General features: G+C 40.0%; 1 protein-coding gene across 2 annotated transcripts in view; it reads left to right on the top strand.

Annotated features, from left to right (window-relative positions):
• Positions 1–25,547, top strand: part of SMU1 (SMU1 DNA replication regulator and spliceosomal factor) — a 36,375-nt gene extending 10,828 nt beyond the window's left edge. For both annotated transcript variants that reach the window (XM_003911607.5, XM_009188638.3), the window contains exons 5-12: positions 4,662–4,790; positions 6,223–6,342; positions 9,693–9,809; positions 10,441–10,568; positions 11,148–11,274; positions 14,099–14,266; positions 19,172–19,324; positions 20,040–25,547. In XM_003911607.5, the coding sequence (XP_003911656.1) occupies positions 4,662–4,790; positions 6,223–6,342; positions 9,693–9,809; positions 10,441–10,568; positions 11,148–11,274; positions 14,099–14,266; positions 19,172–19,324; positions 20,040–20,138 (1,041 nt within the window). In that variant the 3' untranslated portion in view covers positions 20,139–25,547. The remainder of the gene's footprint in view (positions 1–4,661; positions 4,791–6,222; positions 6,343–9,692; positions 9,810–10,440; positions 10,569–11,147; positions 11,275–14,098; positions 14,267–19,171; positions 19,325–20,039) is intronic.
• The last annotated feature ends 1,858 nt before the right edge of the window (positions 25,548–27,405 follow it).

The raw sequence follows: 27,405 nt of genomic DNA, 5'->3' as shown, positions 1-27,405 counted from the left end.
TCTTGGTTCCCACAAGTCCATTCACTTTTCACCTCCTAAAATTTAACTAACATTTTTTTCTTGCTGTTCTCCCATTCTCTTTGTCTTTTGGGGCATGTATCTTTTTTATTCCTTAATTACCATCACTTTAGTAGACTTTTTACAGAGAGTGGAAATAAACTCATGTGTTCTACATTTAAATTGGTTATATGTGAAGAGCCAGTGAGGTTTTCGTTCTAGGTTTCGTTTCCTTTTAGTTTCTGGTTTGAGTGACTTGGTAGAAAATATAAGAAGGGCAGATTTGTTGGGGGCTGGGGGTAGAAACTAGAGATAGGAGAAATGATCCATTTTTAGATGTGCTAAAGTCCTGTGGGACATACAAGTGGAAACTTGTAGTATAGGCACTTGGATCTGTGAATCTGGACCTTAACCTAGAGATTTTGGCTAAAATTATAGATTTGGAAATTATAGTAGTAGTTGAAGCTGTAAATGTAATTACCTATGGAAAGCATGTAGAATAAGAATAGTAAAAATTTGGCCAGGTGTGGTGGTTCATGCCTGTAATCCCAGTACTTTGGGAAGCTGAGGTGGGCCTATCAACTGAGGTCAGGAGTTCGAGACCAGTCTGGCCAACATGGTGAAACCCTGTCTCTACTAAAAATACAAAAATATTAGCTAGGTGTGGTGGCTTGCGCCTATAATCCCAACTATTCTGGAAGCTGATGCAGGAGAATTGCTTGAACTTGGGAGGTACAGGTTGCAGTGAGCTGAGATTGCACCATTGCACTCCAGCCTGGGGGACAAGAACAAAACTCTGTCTCAAAAAAAAAAAAAAAAAAAAAAAGAAGAAGTAAAAATTTGAGAAGGAAACCACAGGGAACACTTAAAGTCAACAGAGCAAACAGAAAAAAACAGCCAGAGAGATAAAAAGGAACCTCGAGAGAATGGGTTTAGAGCAGCCAAGAGAGAGTTTGAAGAGTGTTCATTAAGATCAACAGCAACAGAAAACATGATGAGGGTCAGAAAGGAGTCTGGTTTGGCTGTTGGGATATCTGAGATGCACTGCCAGTGGAAAGGTGGGGACAGAGCGATATTGCAGTAAGATAAGGAGTGAATTTAACTGAGAAGTGAAGGTAGCGAATGTAGATGGCTCTTGAACCTTGGTGGTTAAGGGAAGGAGATGAGGGTGGTGGGGAGGGAAGAGGACAACAGAAGCTCAAAAAGAACACAGGGCCAGACAAGGTTTTTTGTTTTTTTTTTCTTTTGAATATGGAAATGATTAGAAACTTACAGGCCAGAAGAGGGTACAGATTGATAGGAGAGAGGTCCAAGGAGACACACATTCTCTCTGGTGATTGCAGGAAAACATAAACATAAGTAAGATAGGAATTTTGGAAAGAAATTAATATATTTAGAAACATTAAATATTTCAACTATAATAATCTTAGAATTTTAAAGTTTAGAAAGTTGCTAGATACAAAATATACAATTTGATTGCACTCCTGTTTATCAGCAGCAGCTAGTTAGAAAATTCAGTGGAAAAGTGTTCTGTTTATAGCAGAAATATATAATATAAAACCTAGCATTATCTGGGAAATAGATGATTTCCATTTTTAAAAAGGCAAAAAAAAAAAAATCCTTCAAAACTTACAATAGAATACTTGAGTAAATGGTGAAACATTGATTTTCTGGGATAAGACTGACATTCAATACCAGTTCTCAGATTTAAAGCAATTATCATAAAGATTGCAGTAGGATTAGAACTACTTTACAAAGGAATTTAGCATTCATCTGGAATAATAAACTTGAAAATACATTTATCAGGCTGTGCACGGTGGTTCATGCCTGTAATCTCAATGGTTTGGGAGGCCGAGGCGGGTGGATCACCTGAGGTCAGGAGTTCGAGACCAGCCTGGCCAACATGGCGAAACCTCGGCTGTACTAAAAATAGAAAAATTAGCCGGCTATCATGACACACACCTGTAATCCCAGCTATTTGGGAGACTGAGGCACGAGAATCACTTGAACCCGGGAGGCGGAGTTTGCAGTGAGCCAAGATTGTGCCACTGCACTTTAATTGAGACTCTGTCTCAATTAAAAAAAAAAGAAAAAATATATTTAGCAAAGAAACTTTGGAAAGGAAGAATGTTGAGAGCGTACTAGGCTTAGAAATACTGCATTTAATAAAGACCTATAGTTTGCATCATTTTGGTAGTGGGCACAAGAATATCTGTTGCAACCAGTGCAACAACAATGCAAAAACCCAATCCTGTTATTTATAATAATTCCATGGATGACAATGGGGAATACCACAAAACCTAGGAATATAGGAAAAATAGTATATGATGTTGGGACACTGACTTTAGAATTGCGGAGGAGAGGTAAGATCAGAGCCTGCTCCCATATTTTATGTAGCATAATTTCAGATAGAAAGTTAGATATTTTAAGAAAATAGAAAAACACTTGGAGATTATATAATCTATCAAACCTGATAGTCTTCCCAAGCTTAGAGATTAAACACCAAGGAAAAGATCAACATATTTCATCACTTGAGAATGGAACTTAAGATGAAAAGAAACCTATAAAGCTATAATCCAAAAATAGACATAGTCACAGCTACTTGGAAGGCTGAGATAGAAGGACTGCTTGAGCCCAGGAGTTTGAGGCTGCAGTGAGTCGTGATCATGCCACCGCACTTCCAGCCTGACAGAGTGAGAACCTCTCTCTTTAAAAAGAAAAGTTGGTAAAATAATTCTTTGTAGCAAACATAAACAACAAATACCTTTATCACATTAAAGTTCACAAATTGGTGAGAATGGTAAGACTATGATAGATAAGTGAGCAAATACCATGAACAGTTAACAGAAGAGGAAATATATCTAATAAATACAGAGAACAGTTCAACTCAATCAGAGAACTGCCTAAAGTAGGGTATTCTATTTCTACTTATTAAAGTAGCTAAAATTTTTAAATCAGCAGTCCCCAACCTTTTTGGCACCAGAGACTGGTTTCGTGGAAGACAGTTTTTCCACAGATGGTGGTGGGGGTGTCAGAGGGGTGGGTTTCAGGATGAAACTCTCCCACCTAAGATCGTCAGGCATTAGATTCTCATAATGAGTATGCACCCTAGATCCCTCGCTGCGCAGTTCAAAATAGGGTTCATGCTCCTATGAGAATCTAATGCTGTGCAGATCTGGCAGGAGGTGGAGCTCAGACTATAATGCTCTCACTCGCTGGCTACTCACCTCCTGCTGTACAGCTGGGTTCCTAATAGGCCATGGACCGGTACTGGTCTGCAGTTCAGTGGTTGGGGACCCCTGTTTTAAATGATATCCAAAAATTATTGATTTTTCTTGGTATAACAAAAGGAAAGGGGAATAAAGATTGATTGTGTGCTTATTATGTGAACATGTGCTTATTATACAGGATTCACATATATTATTTTGTCTTATCCTCTACGAATTAGGCTTTTTTTTTTTTTTTTTTTTTTTTTTTTTTTTTTTTGGAGAAACAGTCTCGTTCTGTTGCCCAGGCTGGGAGTGCAGTGGGACTATCTTGGCTCACTGCAGCCTCTGCCTCCTGGGTTCAAGCAATTTTCCTGCTTCAATCTCCCGAGTAGCTGGGATTACAGGCATGTGCCACCACACCCAGCTAAGTTTTGTATTTTTAGTAGAGATGGGGTTTCACAGTGTTGGCCAGGCTGACCTGGAACTCCTGACCTCAGGTGAACTGCCCGCCTTGGCCTCCTAAAGTGTTGGGGTTACAGGCATGAGCCACCACTCCTGGCCCCCGAATTAGGCTTTTTTTTCCTGACTTTTTCAGTTGGCAAAACTGGAAGTCAAAATGACATAGTTGGTGAATGATTTAACCTAGGACCATCCAAAGTTCATTATTTATTTCACCCCTCATAAAGCAGTTGTGAACACTATTGCAACTGCAACTTTTTTTGGAAAGCAGCCCTTTTGGAAAGGAGTTTGGCACTATATATCAAATATATCAAGAGCCTTAACCATTCTTGTTCTTTTTGGATTTAGTAATTTCTTTTCCAGGAATATAAAATAAGAGGGGAATATCCCCAAAATAGAAAAAGCCTTATGTCCAAAGATGTTCATTGCAGCATTATTTAGGTGATTGAAAAATTGGAGGCAGTGTAAATGTCCACTAATATATTGATTAACTGTGAGACATCTACTTGATGGAATGTATTTTACAGCCATTAAAATGATAGCTGTGACTAGTATGATCTATTGATAGGTGAAAACAAGAGAAAATAAAATTTTACATGTAGTATAATTACAACTAGGTTAATGAAACATATGTAAGGGGGGAAATATTGGAAGGTAGTATATAAAATGTTAGTAGTGGGTGTGTTTGAGTGTTAGTACTATGGGAGATTTCTGTTTTCCAGGTTTTGTTTATAACAAAACAGCCACACCTATAAGAAAATAGGTGGATGACAGACTTGGTTCTCAGAGTCCCCTTCCACCCTTAGATCAGCCTGTGTTCTTGGACACACAGAGGAGCACGGATTATGTTGTGTTTGGATGGCCAAAAATAGTTGGGGTCTAGATGGCTCACAGCTTACTCTGAACCTCATCCTTCCGGGCTTGGTTTCTGAGCAGTCATGACCAGATCTTAAAAGCACCTGAACAGATTGCTATACTTTTTTTTTTTCCTCATAGGCACTGAAGTGGCAGCAGCATCAAGGATTGCTTCCTCCTGGTATGACCATAGATTTGTTTCGAGGCAAAGCAGCTGTCAAAGATGTGGAAGAAGAAAAATTTCCTACACAACTGAGTAGGCATATTAAGGTAGGATCCTAAGACATTCAGCCAGTCAGTAATCATTTGTTGAGGACTTGTCATGGGCTCAGCCAGGCCCTGTGCCAGGGGCTTGGATACTTGAGGAGGAGAACTCATTCTCCAGCTCTGACAATATTCAAGGTTGCTGCAGGTGTCCACTGGGATACGGCTGTGCCTGGGAGTGGTACACCTCAGATGTGTCATCTAATGGATGGACATCTAGCTTGACATCTAGCCCATCATCTGCCCTTGCACTGCTTCCCAAGAAGCCTGCATTTGGAAGAATGGTTAGTTCTTTTTTGGTTAAGTCTGGGACTGTGAACTTTCTATGTACTTCTCCTGTTCAGCATTTTTGTTTTGCCTGCTATGTGTCAGGCAGAGTGCCAGTCAGGGATTACAAAGTGGGCTTATGTGGTGTTTGAGGAAAGTGACTTTATCATCTTATGGTTTTTTTGTTTTTTTTTTTTTAACTGAGAGTTTTCTAGGAAAAAGTTTTCTAGGTAATTCCCAGAATTACAAGCATATTTGCTACTTTAGCATCTCTGTATTACAGTTTCTCTGGATTTGTGCTCTAAATTCCTGGATTTTAAAATACTTCATATTCCTCAAATCTTTGACTAACATTTTGGATTTGCCTTTTCTGGATTATATATTCTAACTTGTAGATAGATATTTTTGAGCAGCACCTTTATTTACTCTGCCTGAAACCTTGAGACAAATAGAAGTCCATCGTTATTATGCTGCTGGGCTAAGATTTTCTGTTATAAACACTTTCCTTTTTTGGCATTTAAGGTGAAATCCACATTAAAGCTTTTCTCTGTTCTTTCCACCTAATTTTCTGTAGTTTTCATCTGTTATTGGGAGCATCCTCACTAGCAAATGCTCAGGATGCATTTATCAGACAGTATATTAATTTTAATTAGTTCTTCTAAGTTTGGTCAGCTACACATTATCACTTGATTAAATGAAGGTTGTAAAACACTGATGGAAAGTGTATTTACAAAATAATGTATGGAAACATACGTTTACTTTGAAAAAATGAGTTATTCCCCCCGAGATACACAACAGGAACATGTTAGGCCATATTGAGTATGAAAGTCATGCTAACAGTGGCTGATTCTTGCAAAACATTATGGTCTGAACTAACAGGATTACTTGTTCTAAGTCCCATGTTAAAATAGCTTTTGTCCTTTTCTTAGGAAATATCAATCTCACATTCAAAAAACTAGCTTCAGCTTAGTGCCTAGACATAAAACTAGTCAGAGAAAAATACATCCACCCAGCTCCCTGCGTCCAGGTACAGAAATACCCCTCCAATGCGCTATAATATGGGCCAGCTATGACTTTATGCTAGGGCAATGTTTCTCAAAAGGTTAAAATAGGAATTATTTTAAGTCCACTGGATAAAAATGCATCTGTTTCATTGTTTCATTTGAAACAGTTTGGTCAGAAGTCACATGTGGAGTGTGCTCGATTTTCTCCAGATGGTCAGTATTTGGTCACTGGGTCTGTTGATGGATTCATTGAAGTATGGAACTTTACTACTGGAAAAATCAGAAAGGTAAAGTATTTTAAATGTGTTAACCTTCCTAGTGAAAAAATTACTGATTTTGAATTACTTACGTATGCCCTCACTCTAAATCAGATTAGTTGAAAAAGGATCTGAATGTAATGAACATGTATTACTTTTGCAATTAAAAAACTCATTTAAAGCTAGGGACAGTGGTGCATACCTGTAGTCCTAGCTACTCAGGAGGCTGAGGCAGGAGGATCGCTTAGTTGAACCCAGGAGTTCAACCCATCCTGGGCAGCATAGTGAGACCGTGTCTCTACAAAAAAAAAATTTTTTTTAAATTAACCATGCATGCTTGTGTGCACCTATAGTTTTAGCTGCTTGGGAGGCTGAAGTGGGAGGATCCCTCAAGCCCAGGAGTTTGAGGCTGCAGTGAGCCATGATTGTGCCACTGCATTCTAGCCTGGGCAGTGACGCTGTCTCAAAAAAAAAAAACCGGTATTTTTAATTAAATTCCAATTTTATTAACCAGGAGAGGACCTTTATTATCTATAATTGTTTTATTATCTATTATTTTTACAAGTAAAACATTTTTTTTCAGGCTGGGCACAATGGCTCAGGCCTGTAATCCCAGCACTTGAGGAGGCTGAGGCGGGTGGATCAACTGAGGTCAGGAGTTTGAGATGATCCTGGCCAACATGGTGAAACCCCGTCTCTATTAAAAATACAAAAAAAAAAAAATTAGTTGGGCGTGGTGGTGGGTGCCTGTAATCCCAGCTACTTGGGAGGCTGAGGCAGGAGAATCACTTGAACGCGGGAGGCGGAGGTTGCAGTGAGCCGACATCATGCCACTGCACTCCAGCCTGGGCAACAAGAGCGAAACTCTGGCTCAGAAAAAAACAAAAAACAAAAAAACAGAGTTTCGTTCTTGTTACCCAGGCTGGAGTGCAGGGGCACGATCTCGGTTCACTGCAACTTCCGCCACCCGAGTTCAAGTGATTCTCCTGCCTAAGCCTCTGGAGTAGCTAGCATTACAGGCATGTGCAAAAAAAAATTTTTTTTTTTCCAAGGGGTTATATGTACAACTGATACAACGTTCAAAAAACAGCAAAATTTACTCAAGTAGCATTTTGCTCCTACACTTGTACCTCAGCTAGTCAGTTACCTTCCTTCGGCCAGCCAGGATTACCAGTTTCTTATGTAACTTTCCTGGAATATCCTGTGTGTGTGTTATTTATTATGTATCCTTTTCAAAATTTTTTTAATACAGGTGATAGCATACTACATACCCTGTTACACTTCCTGCTTTTTATAGCATATGTTAGAGATTATTGGTGTATTATATTACATTGCATGGATTGAACCATGATGTATTTAACCACCCATTTTATTTAAGATCATTTCCAATCTAACCTAATTGTAGTACTAATTCTATTTCTCTTATGTATGAAGTTAAACATCTTTTTATATGTGAAAAGCCGCCAGTATTTCTTTTTTATTTTACTGAAGCCACTAATATTTCTTACACTATGAAGTCTGTTAGTATCTTTTGCCCGTTTTTCTATTGGATTGTTCTTTATTGATTTGTAGGAGCTCTTTATATTTTAAGGAAATTAAATTTTATAATATACATTACAAATATTTTAAAATTTTGACTTTTATGTCTTGATTTTGCTTGTTTTGTTTTACAGACTTAAATTTTTTTTTATATCATTAAATTTATTCATCTTTTCTCCTACAGTTTCTTCTAGTACTTTAATCTTTTATTTTATGTTTAATTATTGACCCTTCTAGAATTTGTTTAGGAGGATGAAGTTGGTATAGATCCAACTTAGTTTTTTCCTCAAATAGCTATTTACTAACTTTTATTCACTGATTTAAAATATAATTTTTTTTTTTTTTTTGAGACGGAGTCTCGCTTTGTCGCCCAGGCTGGAGTGCAGTGGCCAGATCTCAGCTCACTGCAAGCTCCGCCTCCCGGGTTTACGCCATTCTCCTGCCTCAGCCTCCCAAGTAGCTGGGACTACAGGCGCCCACCACTTCGCCCGGCTAGTTTTTTGTATTTTTAGTAGAGACGGGGTTTCACCGTGTTAGCCAGGATGGTCTCGATCTCCTGACCTCGTGATCCGCCCATCTCGGCCTCCCAAAGTGCTGGGATTACAGGCTTGAGCCACCGTGCCCAGCCCTAAAATATAATTTTTGACTGGGCGCAGTGTTTCATGCTTGTAATCCCAGCACTTTGGGAGGCTGAAGTTGGTAGGTCACTTGAGGTCAGGAGTTCAAGGCCAGCCTGGCTGACATGGTGAAACCCTGTCTCTACTAAAAATATAAAAATTAGCTGGGTGTTTTGGTGCGGACCTGTAATCCTACTTGGGAGCCTGATGCAGGAGAATTGCTCGAACCCAGGAGGCAGAGATTTCATTGAGCCGAGATCGCATCACTGCACTGCAGCCTGGACGACGGAGCAAGACTCTGTCTCAAAAATAAATAAATAAAATGTAATTTTTATCGTAGAGTGCCAAATTCTACTCTATGGGTAGTGGATTTATGAGTGATTTTTACTTTCTACTTTATTTTATTTTATTTTATTTTATTTTATTTTATTTTATTTTATTTATTTATTTATTTTGAGATCTCCGCTCACTGCAAGCTCCGCCTCCCGGGTTTACGCCATTCTCCTGCCTCAGCCTCCCGAGTAGCTGGGACTACAGGCGCCCGCCACCTCGCCCGGCTAGTTTTTTTTTGTATTTTTTAGTAGAGACGGGGTTTCACCGTGTTAGCCAGGATGGTCTCGATCTCCTGACCTTGTGATCTGCCCGTCTCGGCCTCCCAAAGTGCTGGGATTACAGGCTTGAGCCACTGCGCCCGGCCTTACTTTTTACTTTATATATTTCTGTATAGTTTGCTTTTATTTTTTAAACCAGGTAGCCGTCTCACTTTATAATTAGAAAAAAATAAGAAAGATAATCCATTTGAAAAATAATGGATAATAAAAGAAGCATCACAAATAAATAGATTAGTAAACTGTTTCAGGAAACGTAGCTGATGATTTGGAAAAAATATTAGTTTAGTTTCCCACATCATACAGAAATAGGTAAATTCAAATTTATTAAATATGTAAAATATGAAACTAGATAAATTTTGCCTAGAAAAAATCAGTAAGCAAAAGATCTAGAGTAGTATGTTGATATTTTTAATAATACTAATTTGAATTGTATAAAATTATTTATCCCCAGCAATATCACTAGGAACTAGTTACTAGGAGCATGTATGCATGGCACTTGTGTTTATTTTGGGGGTTTAGAGTAAGTACAATCCATTGCCCTGGTTTTGTGAGTAGAGAACTGGGGCCTTGACTTTTGTGTTATTTTGATAACTGCTAACCATTGTTTCTTTAGGATCTTAAGTACCAGGCCCAGGATAACTTTATGATGATGGATGATGCTGTCCTGTGCATGTGTTTCAGCAGAGATACAGAAATGTTAGCAACTGGGGCCCAAGATGGAAAAATCAAGGTATGGATTAGTGCCACAGCCTCTCATGTGTAGACATTTTGAATGTTCTGCTATGGGGTAGTGTCCTGTATATGATATTCAGCACAATAATAGCTACTGATTATGGAGCATCAGCTTTATGCTAATCACTTTACTTTTTCTTGTGTAATCTTAATAATAACTCTGCCTGGGTGATCCAGTAACATGTTTAAGGTCGCATACTTGGTAAGTGATAGATCTGGGACTTTAGTTCACATCTGCTTAAGCCCTTTCTGTTGTACCGTCCTGGCTTGCTGTATAAAAATCAAAATCACTGACCTTTTTTTTAAGGGGATGATCTAAGAGCCAGTTTGTTGTGGTTTGTATTTAATGCTAGAAATACATCCTGGGCTACAAAAATTGCAGAAATGGTCTCTGCTAAGTGAACTTACAGTCTATATTTTTGTTTTAATAATTTACATGAAAAGAGTTTTAAGTTTCAAAGGATTCAGTTACCATTGTACTATGTGAACCAGACACATCATATTCAGCTATTAGCATGCATTTTTAATGCTGTTTCAGTACATTAGTGAGCATTGCATCTTACTTGGCTCTATGGGCTATAGTAGGACACGTTAAAGTTTTTTTTAAATTCTTTTTTTTTCAAATAAAGGTATGGAAGATTCAGAGTGGACAGTGTTTAAGGAGATTTGAGAGGGCACACAGTAAGGGTGTCACCTGTCTAAGCTTCTCTAAGGATAGCAGTCAGATCCTTAGTGCTTCTTTTGACCAGACAATTAGGTAAGTAAAAATCCCAAAACTGTTCTCACTTGAGTTTGATATAATGAGGCCCTGGAGGGAGGTACTAGTGATTCCTTATGCTTTTACCATGATGGTGTGATACGGAGAGGGAAGGTATGTGAGACCTTATGTCCCCAAAGTACAACTCACACAGTGTTGTTGTTTTGTCCATTTGTGTCTTTACCCAGAGGAGAGATTTGAAAGGGAGTAGCAGTGATTCATGTTTCTCAGAATATGGTCCTATGGACCTATCTGTATCATAATCACTTTAGAGGGTCTGTTATACTGGGACTCAGCTGAGACCCACTGATCTCAGTCTTCTGTTAACCTGTTTTTTAGAGGTCTATCCCTGAACAGAAGCTTGTGGTGGTATTGGCATGTTTTCTTCCAGCCTCTTTCTTTGCAAAGCTTTTGTTTGCTTGTTTGATATAATGAAAATTATACCATGTACACAATCACATAGCCCTCTTAATATTATAACATGAGCTTCTGTAATTTATCTAAAATGCATTCAATCATTGGTCACAACCATAAGATATTAAATATTTATTGTTCTTTTCATTTACTTTCATTTGGTAGAATTCATGGTTTAAAATCTGGGAAAACACTGAAGGAATTTCGTGGCCATTCCTCCTTTGTTAACGAAGCAACATTTACACAAGATGGACATTACATTATTAGTGCATCCTCTGATGGCACTGTAAAGGTTAAGTATTTGCTTTCGGTTTATTTTGGGATGTCTACCCCATCTTTGTCCTTTGAGGAGTTTTCAGTGGTGATAATGGGAATGATTGTGCTGTAGTAAACCTCTTTACTGGCTATTTTAGCCATAATTGAGGTGAGTCTGAGACAGCAACAGTATTCTGTGGGTAATTCCCATTGGCCTTGGGACTCCAATCTCAAACTTTTTCAATCCAAACGAACTTTCTCATGTGTAGGAAAAGAGGAAGGGTGAAGAGTCTTAAAGTTAAGCCATCCCCCATTCACAGATACACACGGTGGTTAAATCTGTTTTGCCATAGGTATGGTCTACCTGCTAACAGTCAAATTCACGAAAGGCTCAGTGGCCTAATAAATAGATCTCTTTTTTTGTTGCACAGCCTCGCTGCATTCCTGGTCCCCAAATTTAGAGCCTTCCTAGTAGCATTTATAGAGGAATAGGAGAAGTGTTGAGTAAAACTAAGCCTTCTCCTAGATAGTTATTTAGTAAGTAATTTGCTGAAAGTAATGGATCTTCAGTACCTTTAAAGATTTAGTTATTTTTAGAGAGGGTCTCATTTCCTAGAAAAGATATGAGAAACCCAAATAGAAAATTATTAGAGATCTTTGAGACACTCTACGTTTTGGACCTAATCTTTTTGAATTGCCTTATATGAGTGAGTACTTTGTGGCAGAAGATCTAGACATTTTAACAAAACATTTTAACACATATATCTAGACATTTTAGATACATATTTAAGTATCTAAAATTCAGACAGTCAGGTGTGGTGGCATACACCTGTAGTCCTAGCTACTTAGGAGGCTCAGGTGAAAGAATCACTTGAACCCAGGAGTTTGAGGCTGCATTGAGCAATTTTCACACCACTGTACTTCAGCTTGGGCAAGAGAGCAAGAACCTGTCTCAATCAATAAATGTATGTGTATATATATGTATGTATGTACATATGTATGTCAGACCACCGTCTGAAAATGCTGTTCATGATTGGAAATTGAACCGGAAACCGGAAGGCAGGAGATGTATGCTCCCTTGGGATGAGTGGAGAAATCATGCAAAGCTGTTAGTACTTCAGTCATGGGATTTGCTCTCATGCTATGCATATGGGCCTCACAACTTGTAAATGCCACTGGTAGATGGCTTGTCTAAGCTTCTTTATTATGTGGTCTTTCCCCCTTAGTTTTGCAGTGAGTGGGGCAAAGCATGTCACTGACCTTTTGAATGGAAAACACTGGAAGCCTTAGCATTCTTAATTCCTGAAATGTTCATTTTTTCTTCTAAGCATCTGGGCTTCAGAGGAGATTAGGGCAGGCGATAACGGTATTGACACCAGGGCAACTGTTTTCTCCTGTTTATGAGTATTTATTCAACATCTGCTTTGTGCCAAGCTCCGTGGAAGGCACAGAGGAAACACAGCAGAGTCCATGCCTTAGAGACTTTGTGCCTGGTGAATTGAGTGGTATCTGGACAATGCTATTTAATGTTTGGTCCATCCCTTCTCTAAGCACATCTCAGATTTCTGTGCTACCTGATTTAACCCTTTCAGTTCATAAGAGCCCAGAAGGACAAGGTGAAAAAGATAGACTGGGAGAAGTAATACAAGTGGCCAAGAGTAGCTTCCACTTCAAAGTTCCTCATGTGTGTGTGCTAACATTGTGACTTCTATTCAGTCATTGTCAGTATAAACTGTACATTGGAATCATTTGTAGCTTTAAAAAAAATGCCTGTGCCTCACCCTAGACCTACCACATCAAAATCTCAGGATAGAGTCTCAAGCTAAAAAGCCTCTATTTGAGCCAGGCTCAGTGGCACCTGCCTGTAGTCCCATACTCAGGAGGCTGAAGTGACAGAATCGCTTGAACCCAGGAGTTTAACGCCAGCGGGGACAATAGGGCAAAATAGTGAGATCTCATCTCATTTTTAAAAAAGAAAACCCCCCGTTTTTGTTTTGTTTGTATTTTATTTTAATTATTTTAAATAGAGATAAGATCCCACTATATTGCCTAGGCTGGTCTTGAACTCCTGGCCTCAAGTGATCCATACGCCTTGGCTTCCCAAAGTGCTGAAATTACAGGCGTGAGCCACCATGCCTGACCCCCTATTTGGTTTTGATATCCAGACAAGGGTAGCTTTCTGGTTGTTTATGACAGTAGCAATGTTGACAAACAACTAATTTTAAAGAGAGAGAGCGCTCTATTGGCTAAGGAAAAAGGTATTAGAAAAGATCATAGTTTTTTTAAAGTTTTTAAATTTTAGTTTGTGACTGTTGTTTTTGCCAATTCATCAACAAATACATGATTAATACTTACTCTATACAGTTGGTCCTCTGTATCTGGAACATGGATTCAGCCAATCACCAATTGAAAATATTTGGGGGAAAAAAAGAAAATTCCACAAAGTTCTAAAAAGCAAAACTTAAATCTGCCCCATGCCAAGTACTACATTGAATCCATACAAAGGAAGTGGTGTGTGGGCATTGTATTAGGTGTTATAAGTAATCTAGAGATGATTTAAAGCATACAGGAGGATGTGCATGGGTTATATGCAAATACTGCATCATTTTATATATGGGACTTGAGTATCCTTGGATTTTGGTATCTAAAGGGGATCCTGGAAACAATTCACCCACAGATACTGAGGGACAACTGTATATGGCAGTGCTGGATATTTGATTGGACCTAAAATCAAGTAAGAAACTTTTTTCCCCTGAGTCATTTCTACTCTTTTTTAGTAACCTGTTAATGTTTTAAACCCTAAAACTTTAGACATTTTTGTATCTAAAAAAACGTTTGTAACTTAAATTTTTGTGTGGTAGATCTGGAATATGAAGACCACAGAATGTTCAAATACCTTTAAATCCCTGGGCAGCACCGCGGGGACAGATATTACCGTCAACAGTGTGATTCTACTTCCTAAAAACCCTGAGCACTTTGTGGTGTGCAACAGATCAAACACGGTGGTCATCATGAACATGCAGGGGCAGGTGAGTGTTCAGAAGTACCCTTGCACAGGACCTGTGGGCCATTCCCAAATCAGCACATCCTGGTCCAGGCCTACCCTCCCAATAACCAAATTTGGGTTCCTTTCTCTGTAAAAAGACTGGGAAAAGTATACAAGTGGCCAAGAGTAGCTTTTTTGGATTTATTTGTAGCTCTGTAAACTATCTCTTTGGTATTTCAAAAGTGATCTCCTTTCCCCTGGGTGTTTGTATATTAAGCATTTTCATCCTTTGGATAAATGAAGCTCCTATCTGTCTTTAAGCCTCCTTCAGAACCTCACTGAAGATTTTAAGATAACAATGTTTGTCTGAGTTAGGGGGATACAGTGTAGTACGGATTACCAACTCAGGACATCTCCTAGCTACCACGCTTTAAAATGGAACACTAATAGGAGAAAGGCAGCAGTGTCCTCAGTGTATTTTTAGTCAGAAAACTTGCAAGGTTCTCAAGGAATCTCACTTTTGTGGACTGTGAGGTAGCACTGGGGGCGTCAGAAGCATCAAGTTTGAGGACTCAAGTCCTAGGTATGTATGGTAGTGCTACTGGATTATTGGCCTGGACACTTGGGGATCTTGCTGACCATAGAGAAGACCCAGGGGCTGGTGTATAGTACTGTCTTTCCATTCTTTGAGTTCTATAACTGATGGAGTAGTAGTTCAGAATGCATAGCTGAGATGGCTGGTCTGCAGTATCTTTTGGGCCACTGCATAGTAGCTACAGCTGTCCAGTACATCTGCTGAGCACACTTCATAGTTCTGTGCTTGACTTTTAAAAATACTTTATTTCGAAAAAATAATTTTAGATTCACATAGAAGCTGCAAAAGTAGTACAGAAGAGTTCCATGTTTCCCTTTCTCAAATTCTTCCAAGGATAACATCTTATATAATGATAATACAGTGATCATATATAGGAAATTGACATTGGTACAGTTATTAACTCTATTACAGATCTTACTTAGATTTAACCAATTTTGGTTAAATCTAAGATTTAACATGCATTTTTTTTTTTTTTAAGCAGGGATATAATCGTTCTGTAACGTTTCATTACATGTATAGAGTCATGTAACCACCATTACAATCAGGATACAGAACTGGTTTTTTGTTTGTTTGTTTGTTTGTTTTTGAGATGAAGTTTTGCTCTTGTTGCCCAGACTGGAGTGCAATGGCGTGATCTCGGCTCGCTGCAACCTCCGCCTCCCGGGTTCAAGCGATTCTCCTGCCTCAGCCTCCCGAGTAGCTGGGATTTCTAGTAGAGACGGGTTCACTCCAAGTTGGTCAGGCTGGTCTCGAACTCCTGATCTCAGGTGATCCGCCTGCCTCCACGTCCGAACATGCTGGGATTACAGGTGTGAGCCACCGTGCCCGGCCAGGATACAGAAATGTTTTATCATTCCCAAAGAAACTCTCACGCTACATCTTTATACTTACATCTTCCCCATAACCCTAGCCCCTGGCAACTACTGATCAGTTTTCCATTGTCATAATTTGTTGTTTTTTAAAAAACAGACTTTTAAGAGCAGTTTTAGGTTAACAGCAAAATTGAGCAGAAAATACGGAGGGTGCCCATATTTCCTCTGTCCCTCCCACGGGAACAGCCTTCCCCACTATCAGTATCTCGTGCCAGAGTGGTATGTTTGTTACAGCTTATGAACGTGCATTTGGTACATCATTAACACACAAAGGCTATAGTTTACATTAGCATTCATTCTTGGTGGTGTATGTTCTGTAGGTTTGGACAAATGTATAATGGCAGGTGTCTGCCATTAGAGAATTGTACAGAGTAGTTTCACTTCCAAGAAATTCTCTATGCCCTTTCTATCCTTCCTCCCTCCCCACTAACTTCTGGCAACCACTGATCTTTTTCTGTCTCCATAGTTTTGCCTTTTCTAGGAAGTCATGTAGTCGGAAACATAAAATATGTAACTTTTTCATTTTGACTTTTAATAATATGCATTTTTCTCCTTGTTTTTTCATGGTTTGATAGCTTATTTTTTATTTACTTTTTTTGAGACGGAGTCTCACCCTCTCCCCCAGGCTGGAGTGCAGTGCCGCAATCTCAGCTCACTGCATCCTCTGGCCCCCAGGTTCAAGCGATTCTCCTGCCTCAGCCTCCTGAGTAGCTGGGATTACAGGCACCTGCCACTGCGCCCTGCTAATTTTTGTATTTTTAGTAGAGACGGGGTTTCACCATCTTGGCCAGGCTTGTCTTGAACTCCTGACCTCATGATCCACCCACCTCGGCTTCCCAAAGTGCTGAGATTACAGGCGTGAGTCACCATGCCCGGCTTTTTTTTTTTTTAAATGCTGAATAACATTTATTTATCCAATCATGTACTGAAGGACTTCCAAGTTTTGGCAATTATGAGTAAAGCTGCTATAAACATCCATGTGCAGATTTTTGTGTTAATATGTTTTCTCTTTCTTTGGGTAAATGCTAAGTAGTGTGATTACTGGATTGTATGGTAAAGTATGTTTAGTTGTAAGAAACTATTAAACTGTTCCAAAATGGATGTATCATTTTGTATTCTCACCCTTGGTGAATGAGAGTTCCTGTTACTGCACATCCTCACCAGCACTGGGTGTGGTCAGTGTTCTGGATGTTGGCTATTCTTTTTTTTTTTTTTTTTTTTTTTTTTTTGAGACGGAGTCTTGCTCTGTCGCCCAAGCTGGAGTGCAGTGGCGCGATCCTGGCTCACTGAAAGCTCCGCCTCCTGGGTTCACGCCATTCTCCTGCCTCAGCCTCCCGAGTAGCTGGGACTACAGGCGCCCGCCACCGCGCCCGGCTCATTTTTTTTGTATTTTTAGTTGAGACGGGGTTTCACCGTGGTCTTGATCTGCTGACCTTGTGATCCGCCCGCCTCGGCCTCCCAAAGTGCTGGGATTACAGGCGTGAGCCACCGCGCCCAGCCATGGATGTTGGCCATTCTAATAGGTGTGTAGTGGTATCTCATTTTAATTTGCATTTCCCTAATGAAATGTGGAAATCTTTTCGTGTGCTCGTTTGTCATCGGTATACTTCTGGTGAAGTGTCTGTTTCAGGTATTTGACTCATTTTTCAATTGGGTTGTTTTCTTGCTGTTGAATTTTAAGAGTTCTTTATATGTTTTGGATAATAGTTCTTTATCAAGTCTAGTTTTTACAGATATTTTCTCCCCATCCGTGGCTTGTCTTTTCATTTTCTTCCTTTTTTTTTTTTTTTTTTTTTTTGAGGCAGAGTCTTGCTCCATTGCCCAGGCTGGAGTGCAGTGGCATGGTCATAGCTCACTGCATCCTTGAGCTCCTGGGCTGAAGAAATCTTCCCGCCTCAGCCTTCTAAGTGGCTGGGACTACAGGCATGTACCACAATGCCCGACTTTGTGTGTGTGTGTGTGTGGAAATGGGGTCTTGCCATGTTGCTGAGGCTGGTCTCAAACTCCTGGCCTCAAGTGATCCTCCCACCTTAGCCTCCCAAAGTGCTGGGATTACAGGCATGAGCCACTGCATCTGGCTTCATTTTCTTGACAGTGGCTTTTACAGAGCAGAAGTGTTTAATTTTAATGAAATCTAGCTTATCAGTTATTTCATGGATCGTGTCTTTGGAATTGTATCTAAAAAGTCATCAAACTCAAGATCGTCTAGATTTTCTTTTTTGTTATCCTCTAAGAGTTTTATATACAATTTTGAGTTTTACATTTAGGTCTGTGATCCATTTTGAGTTAATTTTTGTGAAGACTGTAAGGTCTTTATTTTATTGTGTCTAGATTCATTTTCTTGCATATAAGTGTCCAGTTATGGCATGTCTTGTTGAAAACACTATCTTTTCTTTATTACATTGCTTTTGCTTCTTTGTCAAAAATCAGTTGAGTGTATTTCTGGGCTTTGTATTCTGTTCCATTGATCTATCTGTTCTTTTACCAATACCACACTGTCTGGATTATTATAACTTTGTGTAAATCTTGAAGTTGGTTATTGTGAGCCCTCCAACTTTGTCCTTCTCTTTCAATATTGAGTTCACTATTCTGGGTCTTTTGCCTCTTTGTGTAAGCTTTAGAATTGGGTTGTCAATATCCACAAAATACTTTGCTGGGATTTTGATTGGGATTGTGTGAAATCTATAGATTAAGTTGGGAAGAACTGACATCTTTACCATATTGAGTCTTCCAATTCATGAACATAGAATATCTCTCTGTTTAGTTCTTTGATATCATTCATCAGAATTTTGTAATTTTCCTCATTTACATATTGTATGTATTTTGGTAGATTTATACCTAAGTATTTTCACTTTGGGGCTGCTAATGTAAATGGTATCATGTTTTAAATTTCAAGTTAATTCCAAGCCCTAACCCTTGGCAATCACTGATCTGTTTTCCATTATTATAATTTTGTCATTTTGAAAATGGTATAGAAATGGAAGCATATAGTATGTAGACTTTTTGGATTGGTTTCTCTCAGCTTGGTTTATGATGATTTTAATGTTGTATCAATAGAGCAAGCAAAGTCTTAGAGACAAAGTATCATCCTGCATGGGGAAAGCTTCTCATTCTGTTAGAGGAAACTGGGGAGCAGACATCCAGAAAGCTTTGAGAACTACTGGTATATTGATTTAGAAAATTGTTTTATGTATGGCAATGAAATTTGCTTAAGGGTAATATGTCTCTTTAGGGCATGATTGGTGATGTGGGATGTATGAATTCTAAATTTTTGTCTGCCATTTAGTTTAGATTACTTATCTATTGAATATTTCCCAGGCACGGGGAGTTAGCACATGCTGAACAGGATTGGAGATCTAATTACAAATGATAGTAAACCAAAGTGCAAAATAACAACGTAAAAATGTCACTTGAAAAGGCTGCACATGGTTGAGCTGCTACTAATCCTGATGTTTTTGTCTTGGGGTGTGGTGTGATCTAGATTGTCAGAAGCTTCAGTTCTGGTAAAAGAGAAGGTGGGGACTTTGTTTGCTGTGCCCTCTCTCCCCGTGGTGAATGGATCTACTGTGTAGGGGAGGACTTTGTGCTCTACTGTTTCAGTACGGTCACTGGCAAACTGGAGAGAACTTTGACAGTGAGTATTACTTACTAAGTTCATCTAAAGAAATATGGTAAGACTTGTGTCTTTCTGAACTCTGAAGTATGTGCCTTTTCCAGACTACTATCAATGTGACCCTCAGTATAAAAAACATTGTTTTAAAACATTTAGCTCCATGTTAAATTCAAGAAGTAAAATTAATGTCAGCTGCTATGATGATCCCCAAATCTCAGTGGCTTAACACTAAACAAGTTTATTTATTTTTTATTTTATTTTATTTTATTTTGAGAAGGAGTCTCACTCTGTCACCTGGGCTGGAATGCAGTGGTGTGATCTCAGCTCACTACAACCTCTGCCTCCTGGAGTCAAGTGATTCTCCTGCCTCAGCCTCCCGAGTAACTGGGACTACAGGCACATGCCACCACTTCTGGCTAATTTTTTGTATCTTTAGTGGAAACGGGGTTTCACCATCTTGGCCAGGCTGGTCTTGAACTCCTGATCTCAAGTGATCCACCTGCCTCCGCCTCCCAAAGTACTGGGATTACAGACATGAGCCACTGCACCCAGCCTAAAGTTTATTTCTTATTATGTCACAATGTGATGTGAGTTGGAAAACCTTCCTCCATCTTTCTCCTATGCCATTTGGAATATCAGGCCTTGATCTCTTTCCCTTCCACCCAGCTCTGGAAGCGTCATCAGAGTGATTTATTGCAGATCTGTACACCCTAACCCTGTGCTTTACGTGTTCCAGGTGCACGAGAAGGATGTGATTGGTATTGCACATCACCCTCATCAGAACCTGATTGCTACCTATAGTGAAGATGGACTCCTAAAGCTCTGGAAACCATAATTCAACTTTCCTTTTTAAATCAGTGAAAGCAAATACTTAAATGAAGGCATATTCATGTAATGTGCTTTTTTTTTTCTTTCTTTTTTTTTTGGCCCACTTTTCTAAGCAAATAGATTGTCTGAATTAGTCACAAGAATAATTTTGTGAAAATTCATGTTTAAGTAGCAAGTATCCCTTCCTTTTTTTATATATATTTTTAAGGTATTAGTTTATCTTCTAACTGGTACAGTCACTTAATGTTTTCATTAATCTTATACCTGGAGAGTGAAATACCGATATTTCTAGAAAAAAATTCTACTCCTTTGATTATTTGAAATGCTGATGAAAATGTCCCTCCTAGAGTAAAACTTGTAAATAAGGAACTATATCATATTCAGTAGCTGTATTCTGTTCCATCTTTTTTTTTTTTTTTTTTTTTGAGATGGAGTTTTGCTTGTTGCCCAGGCTGGAGTGCAGCGGCACGATCTTGGTTCACTGCAACCTCCGCCTCCCAGGTTCAAGCGATTCTCCTGCCTCAGCCTCCTGAGTAGCTGGGACTATAGGTGTGTGATACCATGCCTGGCTAATTTTTTTGTATTTTTAGTGAGATGGGATTTCACCGTGTTGGCCAGGCTGGTCTCACACTCCTGACCTCAAGTGATCCAACCGCCTTGGCCTCCCAAAGTGCTGAGATCACAGGCATGAGCCACCATGCCCAGCCCATCTTTTTTTTTTTGAAGATGTTAATAAACTTTATACCTTTCTGGAGACTTTGTTCTAAAATGTAAATAAATGCTCATCTAGTTAACATATTTACTTAGAATTTGGGAAGAGGAGTGACATTATTATCCCCAAATCTCAAGTATAGCAGAAGTGAATTCCTGGGATAGTAGGATAGACTAACATGTAAAAAGGCCAGGTGATGCATAGGTTCTCATTTCACTGCCCTCAGCTTTCCTCTCCGTCTGAGCTGTGCCTTCTCACATGTTCAATCAACTCCAGGGAATACTGTCTCCATCTTCTGAATAGAACTAGTTGCAGGATCCGTTACAAGAATTCAGAGTTTTGTCATCTCCCCTTTGTACGTTGTAGGGGATGGTTTGGCATTGGAAATGTGCTGTTGTTTCAAAGAAAAATTAGCAAAAGGACTTGAGATTTAGAAAAGTCTCCTTTGTAATGTGCATCATTACCAGTTAGCTAAAGAAAAACGTAAAAGTCAACAAAACCCTTGAAAATATTTTGCATATGGATCTCTGTTTCATGTTTCAACTAAAGATGTATAGAGCACCTCTGATGATGAGGAAGATACTGTGCTAGGCACTACTTTCAAGAATGTGAGTTCTTATTTCCACAGGCCTTTTGTGCCCCCTTTTAAATGTTAGCATTTATTAGGTACAAACTAGTGGGGAAGGTTTTTTTAAAGTTTTGCAGTCTTGTAATTTACTTCTTTTAAACATTTATTTTATTTTTTTGAGATGGAGTCTTGCTCTGTTGCCCAGGTTGGAGTGCAATGGTGCCCTCCCAGCTCACTGCAACCTCCACTTCTCAGGTTCAAGCGATTCTTGATACTTCCTGAGTAGCTGGGAATACAGGCACATGCCACCATGCCTGGCTAATTTTTATATTTTTAGTGAGGGGGGGAGTTTCACCATGTTGGTCAGGCTGGTCTTGAACTCCTGACCTCAGGTGATCTGCCTGCCTCGGCCTGCCAAAGTGCTGGGATTACAGGCATGAACCACCGCGCCCAGCCTTGTAATTTACCTTTGATTGTGACTTGAAATGCAATATGATCCTATGTGGGGCACGTAGTAATGTTCAGTGTTTGCTGAATTAATTCTGAGCGACACTAAGAAATCCCTCTTTCCCAGTCATATTCTGTAACACATTTCCCATTTGCCACAAAACCTGCAGCTTTTTGGCCCAGGTAATGTCATTTGCTGCCATTTTGATGATTTTAAAATGGTCGTGGGAGTTGAACATAGTCATGAATTCAGGATTCCTGAGAATGTAGACAGCCATCCCAGTGGAAAGAAACGTTCACTTAAGTAAGAGAAGTTTAAGTTAGAGGAAACAGTTTATGCTAAAAAAAATTTTTAAAAGTCTTTGAGAAGAATTTTTGATTTAGTTTTGACCTCATGAAGCTGGTAGTTATGCATAGTTTGTACCACCGTTTATGAAGATAGAGAATCTAGTCAGCACGTGTTGGTTTATTCTAGGAATTTTTATGGAACACTTCTGTTGCTGGCACCAAGTGCTGAATATGGTTTAAAAAAAGACTCGCCTAAACATAGGGAAGAAGAGCATATTAAAAGGAGTAACTAAAACTGATAAAAGCTCAAGTCACCTTTCTGATGATGAGAGGCGGGGCACTTAACGCGAAAGGGTTGGGAAAGGCTTCCTGGAGGGACTGGGAGGCGATCTAAGCACAGGGAACCTTCCCGGGGACTGCAGTGTGGCATAGCGGCAAGGTATGTGCTGGGCAAATGATAGGTGTCTTGGGAGACAAGGCAAACAGAGCTGGATTAGGAGCCATTAAGTATATATTTTTCTTTTTAAATAAAATAATGCACTGGGTGAACATGTAAACGCTAAGTTGAAAATCTGCCTTTCCCAGGTAACCCTTGTTAATCTTTCTACAACTTCATTTCGTACAAACCTGAAAAATAGTGTTTTTGTCTTTAAATGGGCACACGCTCCTTAACACTGCTGGGCGCCCAGGCTTTCTGAAGCCCCATGCGGCCGTCCCTCCAGCACTGAAGGCTGGGACAACCCAGCTCCCCTCTAGCGCCCGCACAGCCAGACCGCGGCAGGGACGGGCGGCGCACGCGCGGGGCCGCCGCCCACGGCCGGATCTGGGGCGCCGCTGCTCCGGGTGGGCGCCAGGCAGGAGTCCTATCTTGGGTCCAGGGCCGGTAGAGCCCCTTACCGGGGGTAGGGAGACCGCGCACCCGCCAGAGCCAAGTGTCAGGGCCTGCAGACGTCGGGTGAAGCCACTGTTAAAAAATTGGCGGTCACATCGTGGTAAGGGCGGGTGGCAGCAGCTAAGCGAAGGGGAGTCCGCTGCAGGGAATCAGTGCGCACTTCCTTCTGAATTGGGCGTGTGCAGTCGGTTCCTAGGGAAGTGCTCTGCTGCAGCCACCAGATTTGACGGATGCTGCTCTCCAGCTCTTAACATAGAAGCTAAACTGGCGTTAAAATTCCATGAGCATAAGGACATTTGTCCTATCCCCCATTCAGCTGTTGAATTAATGACTGGAAAACATTGCGCGGAGGTTTTTCGGGGTGATATGGTTTATTTTTTAAACAGCAAATGGTATAAATCTCAGGTACAATTCAGTATCTTCTTCACCAGTTTTTTTTTTCAGCTTGTATTATTAGTACCACTAACAGCGTCTGTTGAGCCCTTCATTGCTATGTAAGCAGCCATATTTAATTCTCAGAACAATGTAATGAGGGTGCGCAAATACACAAGAAGAAACAGGTTTCCAGACGTGAGGGACCTAACTCATTCCAACTTGCATGAAGCTCGTATTGAAAACCAGATGTGACTCCAAAGCTAGGTTTCTTTTCTTTCTTGCCTCACTCTTAATATTGCTTAAGTTTCTCCTCAATCTTTAGGTTTGGGCAGGGGCAAAGAATACATGGGTTGTTCTTCCACATTCTGCAAAAACATTTACCTAAGCAGAGCACAGGTAGTGAGATGAGTAGAGAACCGAATTACAAGATTCTGGATGTCAGTCTTTGCTGTCACTTCTTTGGCTTGTGCTAGAACAGTGGTTCTTAAAGTGTCACCTGATAAATTGTTTGAAAGACACATTCTAAGGTCCTGTCCCAGACCTACAGAATCAGAAACTGGTGGTGGGGACCCAGCAAGCATGCTCAAATTTGAGAACAGGTAGACTACAGGGTAGTTTCCGCATATACAAAAGGTGTTTTAATTCTTGCTGTCAGTCTCAGAAGGTTCATGCTGAGATAACCAAATTTAAATGATAAAGGTGCAAGACTGTCTCTTAAAATCACATTTTTTCAAATTGCCATAGCTTGCTAGTGTTCTCATTCACTGTGCTCTTAAAGCTTCATTTTCCACTATTTTAAGAGAAGAAATTGCTATGAAGTGTATGTCCAAGTTAGGAAGTTCCCTGGACTGAGCTTGTTTAAAACTTGCAATAGGCCAGGTGCAGTGGCTCAAGCCTGTAATCCCAGCACTTTGGGAGGCCGAGGTGGGCGGATCATGAGGTCAGGAGTTCGAGACCAGCCTGGTCAACATGGTAACACCCCGTCTCTACTAAAAGATACAAAATTCGCTGGGCATGGTGGCTCACGCCTGTAGTCCCAACTACCTAGGAGGCTGAGGCAGGAGAATAGCTGGAACCTGGGAGGCAGAGGTTGCAGTGAGCTGAGATTATGCCACTGCACTCCAGCCTGGGTGACAGAGCGAGACTTGGCTTAAAAAAAAAAAAAAAAAGAAAAAAAATCAACAACAAAAAACTTGCAATAGCAGGGGCTGCCCATTACTTAACCTTCCACAGCAATTTTAACAGTGGTATTCTGTTCCAGTGGTTGATATTAAATCTATGTGTCAGTATTGGTGGCTTTCAACCTTGGCTGCGCATAATCATTTTGATGCTTAGGCTACACCTAGCCGAGTTATACAGAACCCCTGGAGGGTGGGACCTGATCAGTGTTTTAATGTTTCCCGGGTAATTCCAATGGTAGCCAAGGTTGAGAACCAGTACCATATGTACAAAAAAGTTGAGAAGCTAATTTCATGTACAGAAAATTTGCCACTGTTCCAAGAGCACTCTCAAGGGACATAATTGGCCTCTATTCCTATTCTCTACAAGTATGAACGGGCAGGAGAAGCATCACAGAGAAAGCAGAGTTAGTGCTGGAACTTGTATTTTTGTGATGTCCTTGGTTGTTTTAAGGGGCTTTGTTTTTTCATAGGTTCTCCCTCATTACGTTGTTCTGAGAATTAAATATGGCTGCTTACATAGTAATAAAGGGCTCAACAGAGGCTGTTAGTGGTAATAATACAAGCTGAAAAACTACACAAACCTATCAGTTTCTGCCTCTTCAGGATATAACTATTAGGTTAGTGCAAAAGTAATTGTGGTTTTTGCCATTAAAAGTAATGGCACATTACTTTTGCACCAACCAACCTAATATGACTTTCTTTTAGTGTTCTTAGGATTTTTAATTGTAAAACATATATAACAAAATTCCCAAACAATTGTGCAATTCAGTGGCATTATTTACAATGTTATGCAACCACTATTGTATTTCCAAATGTTATCACCCTAAACAGAAGCCCTGTAACATTGTCAATTAACTTCTCCTTCCCCTCCCCTGAGCCTTTGGTACTGTTCTGCCTCAATGCATTTGCCGTTTAGTTCATGTAAGTGAAATTATACAATATTTGTCCTTTTGTATCTGGTTTATTTCATTTAGCATGTTTTCAAGGTTCATCCACGTATCAAACAGGAATGTGCTTCATATTTGGGGGAACTGTAAAAAGTATTCCTTTTAATGACTGTATATTTCACAGTATATTGTACACATTAACCATTTGTTGGTGGACACTCAGGTTTCTGCTTTGGACTGTTGAGAATGCTGCAGTAAACACCATACAAGTATGAGCACTTTTTTTTTTCCTGAGACGGAGTCTCACTCTTGTCACCCAGGCTGGAGTGCAGTGATGCAATCTTGGCTCAAGGCAACCTCCACCGCCTGGGTTCAAGCGGTTCTCCTGCCTCAGCCTCCCAAGTAGCTGGGATTACAGGTGCCCATCACCACACCCGGCTAATTTTTGTCTTTTTAGTGGAGATGGGGTTTCACCATGTTGGCCAGGCTGGTCTTCAACTCCTGACCTTAGGTGATCCGCCTGCCTAGGCTGCCCAAAGTGCTGAGATTACAGGTATGAGACACCGCACCAGCCCTCCATTCTTGTCTTTAATTCCTTTTGTATAGTCATCCCTCAGTATCCATGGGGGTACTGGTTCCAGGACTTTCCATGGATACCAGAATCTGAGGACACTCAAGTCCCTGACATAAAACGGCATGGTTATTTGTATATAACCTACACATCCTGCATAATTTAGCCATCTAGCTCTAGGTTAACTTGTAATACCTAATACAATGTAAGTACTATGTAAACAGCTGTTATACTGTATTGTTTAGGGAGTAAGTCTGTACATGGTCAGGAACAATTTTTCCCAATTGTTTTTGATCCAAGGTTGACTAAATCCATGGATGTGAAACCCAGAAAGGAGGGCCAGCTCTGGGTCATGTGGTAATTCCATGTTTAGCTTTTTTTTTCTACTGCAACTGCAACGTTTTACATTACCACCAACAAAGTACAGAGAGTTCCAATTTCTTCATATTCTATTTTCCGTTTTTTGGATCAGCACTATCCTAGTAGGTATGAAGTAGTATCTGGTTTTTTGTGCATTTCCTTTATGACTGACAAATGCCGAAAACGTTGTGAGATTTGCAAAAAATTTTAAGTGTCCTATAAACAATGCTTTTTCTTTTTTTGAGACAGTCTTGCTGTTACCCAGGCTGGAGTGCAATGGCATCATCTTGGTTCACTGCAACCTCCTGACCTGGGTTCGAGCAATTCTGCCTCAGCCTCCCGAGTAGCTGTGACTACAGGTGAGTGCTACTGGCTAACTTTTGTACCTTTAGTAAAGTACACCACGTTTTCACCAAGGTGGCCAGGCTAGTCTCAAACTCCTGACCTCAGGTGATCTGCCTGCCCTGTTCTCCCAAAGTGCTGGGATCACAGGTATAAGCCACCGTGCCCAGCCCTAAACGATGCTCTTAAATGTATTAAAACACAGGTTAAGCAATTTTTAGAATTTATACATAAAGCCAGTGAAAACTGAAATCTGTCACAAGCACTTTTCTGAACACTGGTCAGTTATACTTTCCTGAACGTCTCTAACTTTAGGGTAGCTGTGGCTGTCTGGCACAGACTAAAAGGAAGCTGACAAACACGGATGGGTTGGGAACCTTACTTTTTAAACACAAAGTTCTCCTTCTTAAGCTTGTATTCTTTATGAGAACTTGTTCTCTCATGCTCACTCCAATGTATGCATAGTTTTCTAAGTCCCCTTCTTCTTGGCTCATTACCCAGTCCTCCACTTTTACTCTCCATCCTATTTAATATTAAATATTTAACTATAGTTCAATAGTATTTTTGCATCACTCATTCAGACTAGCTAAAATCAAGTTACGTATCTTAAAAGCCAAAACTTGATGATCTGGGGGAAAAAAAAAGCCTGTA

This window comes from Papio anubis, chromosome 13 (genome assembly GCF_008728515.1).
Source record: "Papio anubis isolate 15944 chromosome 13, Panubis1.0, whole genome shotgun sequence".
Classification (NCBI taxonomy): Eukaryota; Metazoa; Chordata; class Mammalia; order Primates; family Cercopithecidae; genus Papio; species Papio anubis.
Note: the sequence above shows the minus strand (reverse complement) of the source record. Positions and strands in the feature narration are given on the sequence as shown.